This window comes from Manis javanica, chromosome 7, assembly GCF_040802235.1.
Source record: "Manis javanica isolate MJ-LG chromosome 7, MJ_LKY, whole genome shotgun sequence".
In the NCBI taxonomy this organism is placed as follows: Eukaryota; Metazoa; Chordata; class Mammalia; order Pholidota; family Manidae; genus Manis; species Manis javanica.
This window is the reverse complement of record NC_133162.1, coordinates 104,827,206-104,845,497: the sequence shown is the minus strand read 5'-3', so window position 1 is coordinate 104,845,497 and position 18,292 is coordinate 104,827,206. Positions and strand designations below refer to the sequence as shown.

Here is an 18,292-nt window from a genome sequence, read left to right as displayed (position 1 = left end):
GCACCCAAGCATTAATCCAAGGTTTTAAAATTTCCAACAGGAAGGCCTGTTTTTTTGGTTGTTTTGTTTTTAGTATCTAGTTTTCCTGCAGAGATCAGAGTCTTGGTTATATTTCCATTATGAAATCTACTTATGTTTTCTCTGTGCCTTAATATAGTATGAATTTTTGTGAATATTCTGTATGCACTTGAAAAAATGGTAGTCTCTATTATCAAGATACAGTGTTTGAAATATATCTAAAAGATCTATTGATTATAATCTTCAGATCTTAGTTTTGTCTAATTGTCTTGAATTGAGAGTAATGTGTTAAAAGTATTTTGTGCTTTGATCTGTTTCTCCCTGTATCTCCTGCAGTTTTGTTTTGTATAGATGGTTACTGAGTTATCTAGTATGTAAACATTTACAACTATTTTCTTGTTTTCATTTACTTGATACATCTTTGTCCAGTGTTTACTTTGTAGTCTTTGTGAATCACTGAATCCCTCATTTATAGCAGAGAGTTGGGTTCTAAATGACTATATTATATTGTAATTATTCTGTGTGTGATGTTTTATTTATTACATGTGTTTCTCTACTTGGTGTGTGTTCTTTGCTCTTTAAAAATTTTTGTTGGTATCCAAGAAAAGTTTATATTTTTATTCTAGTAGATATCCTTGAATAATACCTTTTATGCTCCCTTAATCCCCTTACATCTTTAATGGTTTTACGATCTGTTCTGGCAATTTTAAAGGGTATCCTCTGACTACCACCTATTATATATGTAACAGTCAACAATCTCATTTTCCTTTCCTCCTCTCTCTCCTTTTTTGTCCCAACTTTTTAATTACATCTTTATACTTCGTCCTAACATACAATTTTACATATTCTTCTTCCACCCATGGCCTATCTATTATGTCTCACCATTGGCTCTTTGCCAAAGTCAGTCATCTCTTCGCTGAACTTCATCCTCCTACACTACCTTGTTCAATCAAGTAGCCACTAGCCACATGCATCCACTTCAAAATTAAGCTCCTGCTATACTAGGCACATTTCAAGTGCTCATTAAAGCCATGAGTGGCCAGTGGCTACCATTTTGGACAGTACAACTCTAGAACATTTCTAACACTGCTGTAGTTATTTGGACGAGGCAACTCTAGAGGATTCCTTGGGAAGGGTGCATACATACAAAAAAAACTGTTTTTATAACCTTCATTACTTGGACATCTTGGATATAAAAATCTTTGGTTTGTACTTTTTGCTTACATTTCTTGAAAGTACTGCTCAATACTGCCTTGCTTTTGAGAAATCTGACACCTAATTCTCTGTCACTTGTAAAGTATTTTCATCTTTTTGCCTAGAGGAAGCTCTGAGAATTTTTTAAAAAATATTTAAGGTCTAATAGTTTTGCAGTGATATATTCATTACTCTTGGTCAATTTTCCCCTGAAGCCAGTCAGCCCTTTCCATATGTAAATTCAAGTTTTCTTTTATTTCCAGGAAGTCTTCTTGGATTGTAGTTTTAAATATTAGTTCTGTTCTAGTGTTTGGATTTTTCTTCTTCAAAGACTGATAAAATGAGTATTCTTCCTATTTTTCCTATCTTTTATTTATACTACTTCTCTTTAACCCTTTTACTCCTTTATCTCATTTTCAATCTCTTGGCTGTTCTGCTTCTTTTCCTTGATCCTTTCATTAAATTTAAATATGAATCTATGCTCCCTTGGGCCCCTTAGAATTAAGACTTCATTTTTCTTATGGTTATCTTTTACTTCTATTTCTACCCTGAATTAAACCAGCTATGGTTTACTTTTTTGTGGGGTTTTTGGTCCATTTCTCTTCTTGGTTTCAGTATCTCTGATTAAACATGATTTTTCATAGCTCCTTTGCTTGTTTGAGAATGTCTGGCTCAGTTTGGAGTGTTATGTTACAATTTTCTCCTACTTTGTGGTCAATTTTCTAGAAAATATTTTCATTAGCTAAAATGATTCTATTTGCTTTTACTGTTTGTATGGATGTGGTCTGCTCTTTACTATTTATTCCTAGTCACGTCACAGTTTTAAAGTGTCCTGCACAATTTCCTTAATGGACAGGGGAGTGAGGAAGCTGATATGTCTTGTTTCTCTTTCATTTCTGCAAGATCTATCATTTTTCCTTTCTTCTTTCCCATCATTGCTTTATTTCTAAGTGGTATCATGCATTCTCTTTAAACCTGGTTCTTCTGCAGGCAGTGTATCTCTGAGGGTCCACTTGTAATCCTGCTTCCTTTCAAGCTCCTGTAGTCAGTGCTGTGAACTACCAAGACCAACCTGTGCTGAGCATTTTGGCACTTAGTGTTAGGCTCTCTTTCTGGGGTGACTCTGTGCTCCATCTAATCTTCTGTATCTCTCAACTCTTTTTAAGATTTTCCCATTCCCTGCACCCACAGGCTTATAGCAGTGGGAATTTCACTGGAATTTGCCTTATTTTTCTGCTTACAGTTGATTTGAAGGTCACTAAACTCTCTATCTCCTAGTAATGCTAAAGGCATTTATTTATTTATTTATTTCATGAAGTATTTTTGGAGGTGGGTGGATGGGAAGGTTTATGAGACAATTTGATATCAGGCGGCTGCCACTCTTCTCCAGGACGCCAAATATTTTTTGGTAATTTTAAAGCAGTCTACTAAATGATCATACCATAATTTATTAAACCAAGACTTACTTTTTAAAACTTTCGTTGTATAATTTTTTCACTAAAATACTGTTGAACATCATTCTTGTACATTGGTCTTTATGTATTTCTCAATACTTCCTTATACTTTTTGTTTAGTAGAATTGCTAGATCAAAGGACATGACCATTTTTAAGGCTCTTGCTATACACTGTGAGAGAGTCTAATTTTAAGGATCATATAATTTTAAGGATGCATCTCATTCTTTGGTTCATTTGTAACTAGTTCTAAAATGTGAATAGTAGATATATAAAAGTCTCATTAAATTTCAATGCTTTGCTTCTCAACTGTGTCCAAAGTTTTCATGTCTATAAGAGTTGCTAAAACTCTAGAATAATTAGCATTCTAGTATTAGATACTCAAACCTCAGTTACCTTTTCTGCTTCCCGTGTATCATCAAAGAGTCTCCTCTGCCTTCTAGCAGGAATTGGCTTAGCTGTTTCCCAGGCTTCTACCCACATATTGCTTGGAATCTTCATTCGGGCACTCAGTTCCCCTTTCAGGACCATGTTGCCCTTTTCATCAATCACTTCCTCTTCAATATAATCCCGGGGTGAGTACCATCTCACAAAGTCTTCCAGAAAACAACCTGGATTAGCTGCCTGAAATAAGGCAAAAAATTCAGAATCAAATAAAAGTGAACAGTTACTAATAAACCTGTTTGCACGATCATACTTTCACTCACAAAAAGTCTATTTAATCTTTATAAAATCTAATATGTGACATGAGTTGAGAGTCACCCAAACAGATCAGATGTTAAAGTACCAAAAATATCTTTGCTGTCTCTGTTTTATGGAAGACAACATTTTCATTTGATGAATCTGAAAATAAAAAGCTGATGTGAAGTGAAAAGACTTCTCTTAAACAGATTATACGTTACATAAATTGATTTAAAATTAAGCTATTATATCTCCTCAGTACTTAGAAAAGTATCAAATAAGCTCAAGTCAAGTAATTAAATAACATACATTATCAGAATAATAACATAACGATGGGAAAGTTCTTTTTTCCTCAATATATCAATACTGGTATTGCAAAAATATCAGCTAACCTCAAAAATATTCTATTCAGCCATCAAATTTTTGGGCCTTATATAACAAATTACCATCACATAAATTGCTTTTGTGCTGTTAAGGAATTGGAATTCAAGCTATTGTTTTTCAGGCTTCTGAAACCAAACTAAAGTTTTATTTAATGGATAATTCTATAGAATTAAATGATCCATGTCAAAATCCTTGAAGTAATTCTACATTCAAACTTGAAAAAAACAAGCAGAAGGTTCACAGTGTTAGTGGTAAGGCAAGGAGGTCTTTTTTCCAAGTACTGCATTAGTGGAGTACAAAGTATGGGTATATATATCATTCCCATATTACTCAAAAGATATGTGTATGCACATTAAAGATACAACTTTTTGGTTATATTTCAACCACAATGTATTCTTGCTGCTGTAAGTACTATATTTAATTATGTAAAATAAGAAATGATGTAAGGATTAACAAAGAACTGCTAAGCAGAAGGTCATTTTTTTGTTTTAAATAAAATCAACCTCAGACCAAAATGAAAACCAATATGGTAAGAATGATCAATTTTATAAATGTGAAGAGCAAAGTTGCCTATTTCTCCTCATTGAGTTCACTGGCTACCAGCTTAACCATCTCCCCGTGCCCCCCATGCCGTTTTAGGAAATCTCCCTGAGGGAATGAGGAATCAGAGGAGGGTCCTTAATTAAGTCAACAACATAAACTTCTAAGGGGTCTGGCATCATGGTAACAAAGAACTGCTGTGAGGTGTAATGAGTCAAGATTACCCCTTGACTTAAGGATTCATGAACAAAGATCTGGATATGAACTAGGCAACACCACACCCACATGGAAACATCTTAGGAGACTAAAGACAGGCTTTCAGTGAGGAAAGCAAACTTAAAATTTATCTTCTAGATGTTCTTGCTATACCAAGCTGAACATACAGCTACCAGAAGAGAGTCAAGCCTCACTTCAGCTACAACTTGTCTTCTTTCTGCTGTTACAGGTTGTATTCGAAGAGTGTGCTTGAGAAGAGTCCCTGTCCTTCTGCAATTGCTGGGCACAGGTGCCTCATGTACATATCAGAATTTATCCAAAGCTCTGGGGACTCTCCCAAGGGCTCCTAATACCAAGTCAACTCCATACCTAAAGGGAAAGGCAATCACATTTACTGCAGAGTGACTACATATTTTCTTAAATACACTACCCGATTTTCACATAGGTTGGGGCAGATGTGCAAGTTGGCTATTTGAAATACAACCTGTTTTCTGTTTAAAACATTAGATGAGGTCTTAAGGGATCCAGGTTAGCCCAAAGGAGTCTAATGAACCAGTTTTGCTAAAGTATAGTGTTAAAGAAATTACACAGAGCCTTACCCTGAGGGGCCAATATGTTTCAATTGGGAAAAATCTTACAGTTCCAATTAGGAATTTCTTCCTATAAATGCCTCTGCAAGGGCAATGGAGCAGGACAGGAACAGATGAGTAAGAAGGCAGCTAGGGCAGTCGGGTAAAACACAGCTGCTACACAAGCTAGTGCTTCCTACTGTGCACACCCACCCTAAGCAAATCCCCTTCTCTACCTTTTGTATTTAACACATGCACATCTCTCTTCCTCACAGCAGAACAGAACTCACAGATTTTCTTTTTAGTCTCTAAGGGAAGCACGCAGCTCTGAAGATGTTTACCAAAGATTTTTCTTTCGGTAAAAATGGGGGAAATAAGCAGGGAATACAAAAGGTTCCTTTTTATTGTCACTTAAAACTGCTAGCAGAGAAGATGAAACTGGCATAGGTTTTCATGAAAAAATGAAACTCAGGCTAGCCTACATGGCACAAAAGCAGGACTAAGTAGGGGCCATGGAATGGGGAGATGGTCACAGCAGCAGGATAAGAAGGAAAGTCTGGGCCTGGGAGATGGTCAGGGGATCAGCAATAGAAAAGGGAAGCCCTATGGACCTCTGGGCTACCCAACCGGTTTGTTTGTTCATATACATGAGTTGCCTCTGCTTTCAAGAATTAATTCCAAAACAAAGACATTTCTTCATCTCTGAAGAAATTCAGAGGGTTTTGAGGATAATAAGCCAAATGTCACCATTCTCTGAATCCTCTATATTCTAATACAGGCCTATATCTAAGCCTAAAATATTCTTTCCCAGACAGCAAATGCCTACTCCTCCTAAATGATGACTCTCTTGAGAGACCTTCCATGACCAACTCAGTAGAATCAGTCACCGTTTTGACCTTACCTTCATAGCAGAAGTCATCACATAATAATTATTTACATATCCCCTCCCACAACCTCAACCACAGTAACTGAGGATAAACATTGTATTTCCTACTTATTTAACCACAATGCAAGTTACAAAGTAGGCAATCAAAGGTTTAATTTAATGAAGCAACTTATGTTAAATTCTAAGGGTTTCCTAAAAGCCTTGCATTAAATTGGCTAACACACATAAAGGAAGAAAACATTCCAATGCTCATACAGAAATGATTCAATTCTCAACTTCCCACTATTATTCAAAGATTGTTCTTTTTTTTAAACCTAAGAAGCAAGTTTGACTACAACCTTTAGAGGATGGAGGCAGGGTGTTGTAACTATAAATGAAATAAAAACATTTAATGAAAGACATTCAGGCCTTCATATCACTTATGGAGTGACTTTCGCGGCTTTATCTCAGAATAGCTAAAAATAGATTTCCAAGCTCTGATTGTGTGACCCACCTTAAAAGACTCCATATCTGAGAGCAGACAGGCACTCTGCATGCGTGCGCGGAGGTGAGCCCCTTCTGCTGATGTGCCTAATTTAGCTAGAACCTCCGATTGCTCCTCTAGCAGATCTTCTGTCATAGGTGCTGGTTCCTGGTAATGCACAGAAGGACAAAGCTCATGAACAGCCTTTTTTAGACAAAGTGGAGCTATAAAAATAGATGAAGACAACATTATTTCAGCTCTAGCAGTCACAAGATATATACTTAAAAGAATTCAGAGAAACCCACAAATTTTGGGGAACCTACATAAAAAAAGGTAACAAAGTAATAAGAATAAATATGACTTTCAGCATAAACTCTCTAAAAATAAGATTATTATGTTTCTCTTAACGAGGACTGATAGCCAAAAGACAGGATTTTGGATGCACCAAATATCTTCCTGCCTATTAATGACAAAGAAAAGAAGTCCTAGTGATATTGTTACGTATGTGATTGCTGGTTGCAATAAGATTTTTATTAAAACAAATAAGAAAATCGATAGATATGAAAATAAAAATGAAGGAAAATGCATTGAGTCCCAACTAAAGCCCCTAAATAACTTAAGTTTTATGTTGGATGATTTGCTTTGGTTTGGGTCCAAAGACATTCTAATTACTAATTTACACAGAAATTGTTGGGTTTTTGTTTTGGGAATTAGAGATACATATTTTAAGTGATAACTCCAAATAAAAAAGAAGCTAAGGCAAATCTAAGGAAGATAATTTCCTTTAGAGTATAATCAATTGAGAGAGTGCCAAAAAGCATTCCAAAACCATTCAAAGGAGTTTAGGGAAGTCCTCTGAGAATTGATTCTATTAGATTTTATATTTGAAATATGAAGCATTCAACAACCCAGAGACTAACCAAACAAAGCTTGCCTGCTTTGTTGAAGTCAGAACACATGAACTTTTCTATTCTTAGTTAATAGGTTAAGGCCTAGCAGAAGTGTTTGGAGCATCCTTTCAATAAATAGATTCCTTCAGATTTCAAGAGCATACTATCAAACATGATTTCGCAGCCACAGCACTACTGACATTTTACACTATTTAATCCTTTTTCATGAGGCTTGTCCTACACACCACAGCAGGTTTACCAGCATCTATAGCCTCTGCCTTCTAAAGGGCTGTAGCCAACTCCACCTTATGACAGGCATAAATGTTTTCAGACATTGTCAAAAACCCCTGGGGGCAAAATCACTCTTGAGTTGAGAACCACTGCCATAAAGATAAATAATTTTGTAATTATCTTTTCAGAAATAAAGAAGCATGGTAAAGGTATGGCATTCAAAACAGAGAGCAACAGAAGAAAATTACTTTTTTCTTGTATCATCCTCATTTTGAAACAAACAAACCTAAATGGGGTACTTTCAAACACTGGTGCCCAGAATGTAATGTCTAAGCTTTCCCAAACAACAGTCTGGCAATCAGTACATTACAAGTACTTATGATCATGCCCTCAGACCCAATAAGTCAACTTCTAGAAATATCAATGCAGCATTATTTATAATAGCATGAAAGTTGGAAAGAATCTGAATAAATAATAATAGGATAATGGTCTGATATGGGAAAATGGGAGGAAACTGCTCTAACAGTAATCATCTCTGGATTATGGTTTCATGAGTTTTGTTTTCTTTTCTCTACATGAACATGTATCACTTTTAAAATCTCATATTGATACTCTCACAGTTATATAATAATGGGTGAGGCAGTATGACAGAATGGTTAAGAGCTTAGGCTTTAGAAACAATATGCTCATGTTTGAATCCCAGCTCTATGACCTTGTGCAGTCACTCAAGCTTTCTGGGACTTCCTGTTGGGAATAAATCCCAGCACATGCTCAATAAATGCTAGTAATGTGAGACAAACTACTTAGGTTGTATTATAAGCTTCATACTCAAGTTCAAAACTTATTACAAATTTCCAGTGAAGGAGTACACTCAAGAGGAAAGGCCTTCGTTCCTTCCATTAAGAAAAAGCTGCTGTTCATTGTCCTATAGCCCTGAAATCACAGGATGGGAGGGAAGGAGTGAGATGTTAAAAGGATACTGACTACCCCTCTCACTTGGAAATCTAAGTGAAGAAGAACATGATTAAGAGAATGTAAGCAGTAAGTAGTAGCATGAGGACCATACATTTTCAAATTATCACTTCTGAATATGCCCCAAGTTTTCTCATATATGTGATCTCATGTGAACAGTGAGAGGTGGTTAGAGCATTTTACAAGTGATGAAATTGAGGTGCAGAGATTAAATGACTTGCCCAAGATCAAGCACCAAAACTACCAAGGAACAAACTGAAGAGGGAATCTCGGACATCTGTCTGATGTAGACTTTAGAACTACAAATCTGTTTCCAATCCAGGCCTTAACTAATCATAGCTAAGGACATCTGTTCTAACAGATTCTCCACAAATTTCTCTTCTGGCTCTGGCTCTAGAATATTTTAATACGTTAAGCTTTTTCTGGCTATAAATTTTGGGTGATCTAAGTCTCTATGAAAGGAACATAGGAGTTGTTTGAATTCTTACTAAAGAAGAACCTATATAAAGTTGTGTTATTATTACTATTATTTTTTGGTGAAGTGGGCAACTGATTAATGGCACATATGAAGCTTAACTTCTAAAATTTGAAATTATATTGGTTTCAACTGAGACCATTTTGAATTCCAACCATTTCATATAAGCACATACATAATAGCTCTAATTCAAATAAGATTAAAGTTAGAACATAAAATGGACTAAAAATTATACTGATTTACCTAAAAATAAGATTTAAAAATTAATTCCTAAATATACAGGAAGCATGCTGAGAGGAAAATAAGTTTAAATTACTTCAGATTTAGATTATAAATTCAAATGTGAAAACTGAAGCACCTGAAATAAAGAGGGGACACTACCTTCTGAAGAAAAATAAAACTTGAGCTTCTAAATTAACTTTGACACTCTATTAGCTCATTAAACTAGCTCATTAAAAATAGGGAATGCTGTTAATTAAAGCATGGAAAGAGAAAGGGTATTAAAAAGTTAACCTTTGCAGAACACTTAAATGCAAAATGCTTTTACATATGGTATGTGATTTGATTCTGAACAACCCAGGGTAATACAAACTATTATTAGCTTTTAAAATATTTAGTAATTGCTTATTAAACAAATAAATAGGTAGGATTTTAAAACTGGAGATATGTTAGAACAAGACAAATGCTTTCATGTTTGTCTTCTTCTCAATCACTGATCATATGATAACTTTTTACAGCTTTTTTGAACTATAATCAGCATATAATAACTTAAAAGGTACATTTGGTAAGTATTTAAAACAATCACCACAACCAAGATAACTGAATATACCCATTACCCCCGGAAGTTTCCTTATGCCCATTTTTGGAATGATCATCGAAAAGTGAATGGAACAAGTTGCAATATACCCACCCAAGAGAATACAACTAAGAAATAAAAATGAACTACTGACATACACAACAGTATGTATGAATTTCAAAATAATTATGCTTAAAGAATTGCCACACATACTAGAACTAATATCTGAATTCAGCGAAGTTGCAGGATACAAAATAAACACACAGAAATCTGTTGCTTTCTTATACACTAACAATGAACTAGCAGAAAGAGAATTCAGGAAAACAATTCCATTCACAATTGCATCAAAAAGAATAAAATACCTAGGAATAAACCTAACTCTGAAAACTACAAGCCACTCTTAGGAGAAATTAAAGAAGACACTAACAAATGGAAACTCATCCCATGCTCTTGGGTAGGAAGAATTAATATTGTCAAAATTGCTATCGTGCCTAAAGTAATCTACAGATTCAATGCAATCCCTATCAAACTACCAACAGCATTCTTCAATGAACTGGAACAAATAGTTCAAAAATTCATATGGAACCACAAAAGAACCCAAATAGCCAAAGCAATTCTGAGAAGGAAGAATAAAGCAGGGGGGATCTCGCTTCCCAACTTCAAGCTCTACTACAAAGCCACAGTAATCAAAACAATTTGGTACTGGCACAAGAACAGACCCATAGACCAGTAGAACAGAATAGATTCCAGATATTAACCCAAACAAATATGGTCAATTAATATATGATAAAGGAGCCATGGATATACATTGGGGAAATGACAGCCTCTTCAACAGCTGGTGTTGGCAAAACTGGACAGCTACATCTAAGAGAATAAAACTGGATCACTGTCTAACCCCATACACAAAAGTAAATTCAAAATGGATCAAAGACCTGAATGTAAGTCATGAAACCATAAAACTCTTAGAAAAAAACATAGGCAAAAATCTCTTGGACATAAACATGAGCGACTTCTTCATGAACATATCTCCCCGGGCAAGGGAAACAAGCAAAACTAACAAGTGGGACTATATCAAGCTGAAAAACTTCTGTACAGCAAATGACACCATCAATAGGACAAAAAGGCATCTACAGTATGGGAGAATATATTCATAAATGACAGATCTGATAAAGGGTTGACATCCAAAATATATAAAGAGCTCATGCGCCTCAACAAACTAAAAGCAAATAATCCAATTAAAAAATGGGCAGAGGATCTGAACAGACACTTCTCCAAAGAAGAAATTCAGATGGCCAACAGACACATGAAAAGATGCCCCACATCGCTAATCATCAGAGAAATGCAAATTAAAACCACAATGAGCTATCACCTCACACCAGTAAGGACGGCCACCATCCAAAAGACAAACAACAAATGTTGGCAATGATTTGGAGAAAGGGGAACCCTCCTACACTGCTGGTGGGAATGTAAGATAGTTCAACCATTGTGGAAAGCAGTATGGAGGTTCCTCAAAAAACTCAAAATGGAAATACCATTTGACCCAGGAATTCCTCTCCTAGGAATTTACCCTAAGAATGCAGCAGCCCAGTTTGAAAAACACAGATGCACCCCTATGTTTATTGCAGCACTATTTACAATAGCCAAGACATGGAAGCAGCGTTAGTGTCCTTCAGTAGATGAATGGATAAAGAGGTAATACATACATACTATTGAATATTATTCCACCATAAGAAGAAAACAAATCCTATCATTTGCTACAACATGGATGGAGCTAGAGGGTATTATGCTCAGTGAAATAAGCCAGGCGGAAAAAGACAAGTACCAAATTAATTGCCTCAATTGTGGAGTGTAACAATGAAGCAAAACTGAAGGAATAAACAGCAGCAGACTCACAGAACCCAAGAATGGATTAGTGGTTACAAAAGGGAAAGGGGCTGGGGAAGGTGGGTGGGAAGTATAGCACAGAGAAGACAAATAGTGACTTGGTGATGGACAGTGATTGTAATGGGGTATGTGTTGGGGACTTGATAATAGGGGGGAATGTAGTAACCACAGTGTTGCTCATGTGAAAGCTGAGCATAAAATTGTACATCAATGATATCTTAATAAAAGAAAAGAAAAAAAAACCTATGTTTTTATTGATATATAATAAACATATGGGAAAGTTCACCAATAGTAAATCTTTTCCTCAAAAAAATTTTCGTAAAGTGAAAATACCTGTGTAACCACCACCCAGCTGAAAACACAGAACTTTTTCAGCCCTTAAAAGATGCCTCTGTCCCATTCCAGTCACTACTCTCCCCAAAATGGAACCATTATTCTGGTTTCTAATGGTATAGATTAATTTTAAATGTTTTAAAAAGATTTTTCAAAATTTATAGAGGTATAACTGAAGTAATAAAACTGCAAATGTTAAAAAGGTACAATTTGGTCAGTTTTTATATATATACATATATATACACATACTCTTGAAACCAAACTTCAGAAAGCACAGCAACTATTTCCATAACCCCCAAAACTTTTCTTGTGCTCCTTTGTCATTGAACTCCCTCCACCCCTGCCAACAGGCAACCACTGATCTGGTCTCTGTCCCTATAGACTAGTTGGCATTTCTGTTCTAAAATGGAACATAAATAGAGTTACACAGTATGTACTCTTCTTTGGGGGGGAAGGGATCAGGGAATCTGCTTGCTTTGTCTTAGTGATTCTGAGACATTTTATCCTGCGTATCAATACTTTGTGTGAGTGTCAACATTTATATTGTTGAATGGTGTTCCAGTGCATGGTCATACCACAGTTGAACTATTCCCTTGTAGATGGAAATTTGAGTTGTTTCCAGTTTTTAGCTATTACAAATAAAACTATGAACTTCCATGAAAAAAAATATCAGGGAAATACAATCTAAAACACTGAGCTATTACTTTTGCCAATCATACTGGCAAAAATGTATAGGGCAGGTATTGTCAATTGTTTATCAAAAAATAAAGAAAATATGAATATAAGTACCATGAGCACAAGAACTTAACTGTCTAGTTGGCTACTGAACTCCAAAGATCTAAAACAGTGGTTGTCATATATTAGGCACTCAATACATGTTTCAGGAAGGAAGTGAGAAACGAATGCTGGGGAGGAAATGGTATTCCCTTACTATATTCACCACTGGCAGTATAAAACAGGTGCAGACTTTTATGTGTTTATCTAGAAATTCCATTTCTTATTTTCTTCCTTAGAGAAATACTTCTATGTGAAGTCACAATATACAAAAAAAAAAAAAACAAAAAAACAGAAAAGTTTGTACCATAGCACAATAACAGCAAACACTTACAAGTAATATATACTGTACATTACAGCTATGCCATGCTGTAGAATATTATACAGCAATTAAAAAGAAATGAAGTAGATCTCTGTATAATAACATGGAAAGATCTTCAAGACATACTAGGTTAAACAAAAGGTTGCATACTAATGCATACATTTAAAAACAAAAAGCAATCCACAAAACTATGTACCGTATGTATACACATATGTACATGAATGCACAGAAACAGGTATAACAAATTATAACCCAAGCCAGTAACAGTGGTTACTTCTATGGGTGGAAATTGAATTAGTGGATGGTAGCTTTAACTTTTTCTGCACTTTGAGTTTTTCACAACAAAATGTATTCATATATTACTTATGCAAAAACTTACACATAAACTTTCAACAAAAACTAGTTACAATTCAAAACATTTATAAATTTCAGAAAGAGTAGACCTGAGATTTCAAATCTCCGATCTTTGAAAACAGACTGTTTAAAAACTGCCCTTACTCAAAGCAACCACCTCCAACAAGGATTAAGATATATAGATAACAAAATTAAAGAACTCTAACACTTAAAGAGCCTGTCCATGTCCCACCTGGGTTACTGGAATGTAGAGAGGTTCACCATTATGTAGTAGTGTGAGTTTCCCATGCTGATGGAGTCGTCCTTCTGGCTTTAAATTTGCCATCTCCTTAGGTCCTCCTTTCTTGCCACTCTCTTGTCCATTTCCCATAAGTTCTTCAGTATCACTTAGGCATTCAAAAAATTCTTCTTCGCTGTCACTCCAAGAATCCCAAGATTTTCCCACCTCTCCCTTTTCCTTATCCGGATCTCTTAAATTATCTGGCCCCAGCTGGTCTCCACCTTTTCCAGCATCCCCTGGATATGTATTAGTCATGTTATCTGAAGTACTTGTCTTTCTTCCCTCATCACGTGCCTTCTTTCTTTCAATACAACAATTTAACATCTTTTAAGAAAATAGAAATAGTATTTATATTTGAATTAGTTACAGTAAAACAAATATCCACTGATTTAATATTTACTTTTCATTCTCCACCCCTTTCCCAGACCTTGTGAATGACAGTGACTACAAGTAACCTACAACAGCAAAATGAGAAGAGCCTAAATCCATTATTATATTTAGTATTAAAAGAAATTCCAATTGAATCAAGACCACATTTATACACTGTCACTAAGAAATTTACCTGTAGTTTTTGATGAAGTAAACAACATCTCAGATCTGGGGGTCCACTTGCTAATCTATCAAATAAAGTGACAGGAAAAGAAAGAAAGCTTACTTTTAGTAAAACTGCTTGAGATATGCATACTTTTATGTTACCAAATATCTTAGCCATATCGTTAAGAAATCAAAACTAGGATCCAGCCCAGGGATGCAAGGATGGTACAACATTTGAAAATCCATCAACATCATCCACTATACCAAAAAAAGGAAGGACAAATATCACATGATCATCTCCACAGATACTGAAAAAGCATTTGACAAAATTCAACATCCATTCATGATAAAACCTATTTTAACAAAATGGATAGAGAGGGCAAGTACGTCAATACAATAAAGGCCATATATGACAAAGCCACACCAAACATCATACTTAACAGTGAAAAGCTGAAAGCTTTTCCTCTAAGATCGGGAACAAGACAAGGATGCCCACTCTCCCCACTTTTATACAACACAATACATGAGGTCATAGCCACAGCAATCAGGTAACACAAAGAAATAAGAGGCATCCAGATTGGTAAGGAAGAAGTCAAACTGTCACTGTTTGCAGATGACATGATATTGTACATAACAAACCCTAAAGACTCCACTCTAAAACTACTAGAATATCTGAATTCAGCAAAGTTGCAGGATACAAAATTAATACACAGAAATCTGTTGATTTCTTATACACTAACAATGAACTAGCAGACAGAGAATTCAGGAAAACAATTCCATTCACAATCACATCAAAAAGAATAAAATACCTAGGAATAAACCTAACCAAGGAAGTGAAAGTCCTATATACCCTGAAAACTACAAGACACTCTTGAGAGAAATTAAAGAGGTCACTAATAAATGGAAATTCATCACATGCTCTTGGGTAGGAAGAATATTGCCAAAATGACCATCCTGCCTAAAGCAATCTACAGATTCAATGCAATCCCTATCAAAATACCAACAGCATTCTTCAATGAAATGGAACAAATAGTTCTAAAATTCATATGCAACCACAAAAGACCCTGAATAGCCACAACAATCCTGAGAAGGAAGAATAAAGCAAGGGGGATGTCGCTTCCCTACTTCAAGCTCTACTACAAAGCCACAGTAATCAATTTGGTATTGGCACAAGAACAGACCCATAGACCAGTAGAACAGAATAGAGATTCCAGATATTAACCCAAGCCTATATGGTCAATTAATATACGATAAAGGAGCCACAGATATAAAATGGGGAAATGACAGCTCTTCAACAGCTGGTGTTGGCAAAACTGGACGGCTACATCTAAGAGAATGAAACTGGATTACTGTCTAACTCCATACACAAAAGTAAACTCGTAATGGATCAAAGACCTGAATGTATGTCACAAAACCATAAAACTCTTAGAAGGAAACACAGGCAAAACTCTCTTGAATATAAACATGAGCAACTTTTTCATGAACATATCTCCCCAGGCAAGGGAAACAAAAGCAAACTGAACAAGTGGGACTGTATCAAACTAAAAAGCTTCTGTACAGCAAAGGACACCATGAGTAGAATAAAAAGGTACCCTACAGTATGGGAGAATGTATTCATAAATGACAGATCTGATAAAGGGTTGACATCCAAAATATATAAAGAGCTCACACACCTCAACAAACAAAAAGCAAATAATCCAAATAAAAAATAGGCAGAGGATCTGAACAGACACTGCTCTAAAGAAGAAATTCAGATGGCCAACAGGGACATGAAAAGATGCTCCACATCGCTAATTATCAGATAAATGCAAATTAAAACCACAATGAGCTATCACCTCACACCAGTAAGGATGGCCACCATCCAAAAGACAAACAACAACAAATGTTGGTGAGGATATAGAGAAAGGGGAATCCTCCTACACTGCTGGTGGGAATGTACATTAGTTCAACCACTGTAGAAAGCAATATGGAGGTTACTCAAAAAACTAAAATAGAAATACCATTTGACCCAGGAATTCCACTTTTAGGAATTTACCCTAAGAATGCAGCACTCTAGTTTGAAAAAGACAGATGCACCCCTATGTTTATCATAGCACTGTTTACAATAACCAAGAAAAGGAAGCAACCTAAGTGTCCATCAGCAGATGAATGGATAAAGAAGATGTGGTACATATACACAATGTATGAAACTGGAGGGTATTATGCTTAGTGAAATAAGACAGGCAGAGAAAGACAAGTACCAAATTACTCCAGTCATCTGTGGAGTATAACAACAAAGCTAAAACTGAAGGAATAAAATAGCAGGAGACTCACAGAACCCAAGAATGGACTAACAGTTACCAAAGGGAAAGGGACTGGGGAGGGTGTATGGGAAGGGAGGGATAAGGGGAGTAAGGGGCATTACGATTAGCACACATAACATAGAGGGGGCCATGGGGAAAGAAGTATAGCACAGAGAAGACAAGTAGTGAATCTATAGCATCTTACTATGCTGACGGACAGTGATTGTAATGGGGTAGGTGGTGGTGACTCAGTAATGGGGAGAATCTAGGAACCACAATGTTGCTCATGTGACTGTATATTAATGGTACCAAAATACAAAAAAAAAGATTAGTTAACACATTAAAAAAAAAAAAAAGAAATCAAAAGCAGATTTCTATAGGTATGGTAACTGAGTTGGACCACATGAGATTAAAAGATCAGAATTTTTTAATTCTCCTAGTCCACAAATCACCAACAGCAATAGATATTTCAAAACATAGTAGCAAATGAATGACAGCTCTCAAACTAACAGAAATTTAAAATGAAAAACAACTCTAAATCCACCCAGGAAGTAGCTAGCATATAGTATTTAACACCATACAAAATAGTTTATAGACTACATACTCAATTCTCAATTATAGTGGATTATCACCAAAAAACTATCACTTTCCACCTCTCTGCTGCCAAAGAGGAGCCTGGACTGCCTCGTGTTAAACCACCAGGTTCCTAGTAATCAGCCAAGAGTGATTCTAGCTAAGCAGAGACTGGCTTAGAGGTCTCTGCTTAGCTAGAATCACAATTACAGGTAATGTTTAGTAATCTGAATTTTGTTTACAAAGTTTAATGTTTACAGGTAATCTGAACTTATGAACTCTATAGAGGTTTTCCCTACAGCTATAAAAATGTATGTTCACTATAGAAGATTTAGAAAATACACAAATGAAAGAAAACAAAATAAAGATATAATTTCATATATGAGAAAAAAACTGTTTACATCTGGCTATATTTCTTTCCAATTATTTTTCTGTACATATGTATCAGCATAATTGAAAGCAATCAGTGACACAATATCAGCAATATATGACACTATATTCTACTTTACTGCAAATAATATGACAATTTTCTATGTTATTAGAGATGCTTAAGGAAAGAAATTCGTAATGGATCCATAACTTTCCACTATAAGGGATATTATAATTCATTTAACCATTCTTTTATATTTGATACTTAGATTGTTTTACTTTTTCCCCTATTATAAACTTTCTGCAGTGAATATTTCTGAACATAAATTATATCCCAAGTTTCTTACCACTTTCTTAGGGCAGACATCCTAGAAAAGAATTAACGGGTCAAAAGCCAAGTTCTCCTAGAAAACAAAAATCCTATCTATACAACTGGAAATTGAAATTTTTACCCTGGAATCAAAAAGTTGTTTTCCCATCTGAAACGCATTTCAAGAACAAATTCCTGCCAGAGGTGTGCCACTCCTTTCAGTCCTCCATGGTAGAAATTGATCATACAAAGACATAAAGCCAATTTATATGTTAAACTGTCAGATGGTGCAGATTTGAACTGATTGTAGAGATTCTAAATTTAACGAAACAGAAGCAAAGCAAAACTTGTTAACATACTTAGATGTACAATAAAAAATTGTGGGAGTTTAATACCAAAATTAAAATATTCTACTAAAACCAGCTTTTATCAAAAGTCTGACAATACTCCTTAAATTTTTGTTCTTAGGCTATTCCATGTTTTCAAGGATTTCTACAAGGATCAAAAAAG

The 18,292-nt window shown here is 35.4% G+C and overlaps 1 protein-coding gene across 5 annotated transcripts in view; it reads right to left on the bottom strand.

Annotated features, from left to right (window-relative positions):
- RAB3GAP1 (RAB3 GTPase activating protein catalytic subunit 1) overlaps positions 1 to 18,292 on the bottom strand; it is a 94,957-nt gene that overhangs the window by 14,336 nt on the left and 62,329 nt on the right. For all 5 annotated transcript variants that reach the window (XM_073241369.1, XM_073241370.1, XM_073241371.1 and 2 more), the window contains 5 exons: positions 17,925 to 18,097; positions 14,277 to 14,331; positions 13,667 to 14,038; positions 6,434 to 6,571; positions 3,061 to 3,288 (listed from right to left, as the gene is read on the bottom strand). In XM_073241369.1, the coding sequence (XP_073097470.1) occupies positions 3,061 to 3,288; positions 6,434 to 6,571; positions 13,667 to 14,038; positions 14,277 to 14,331; positions 17,925 to 18,097 (966 nt within the window). The remainder of the gene's footprint in view (positions 1 to 3,060; positions 3,289 to 6,433; positions 6,572 to 13,666; positions 14,039 to 14,276; positions 14,332 to 17,924; positions 18,098 to 18,292) is intronic.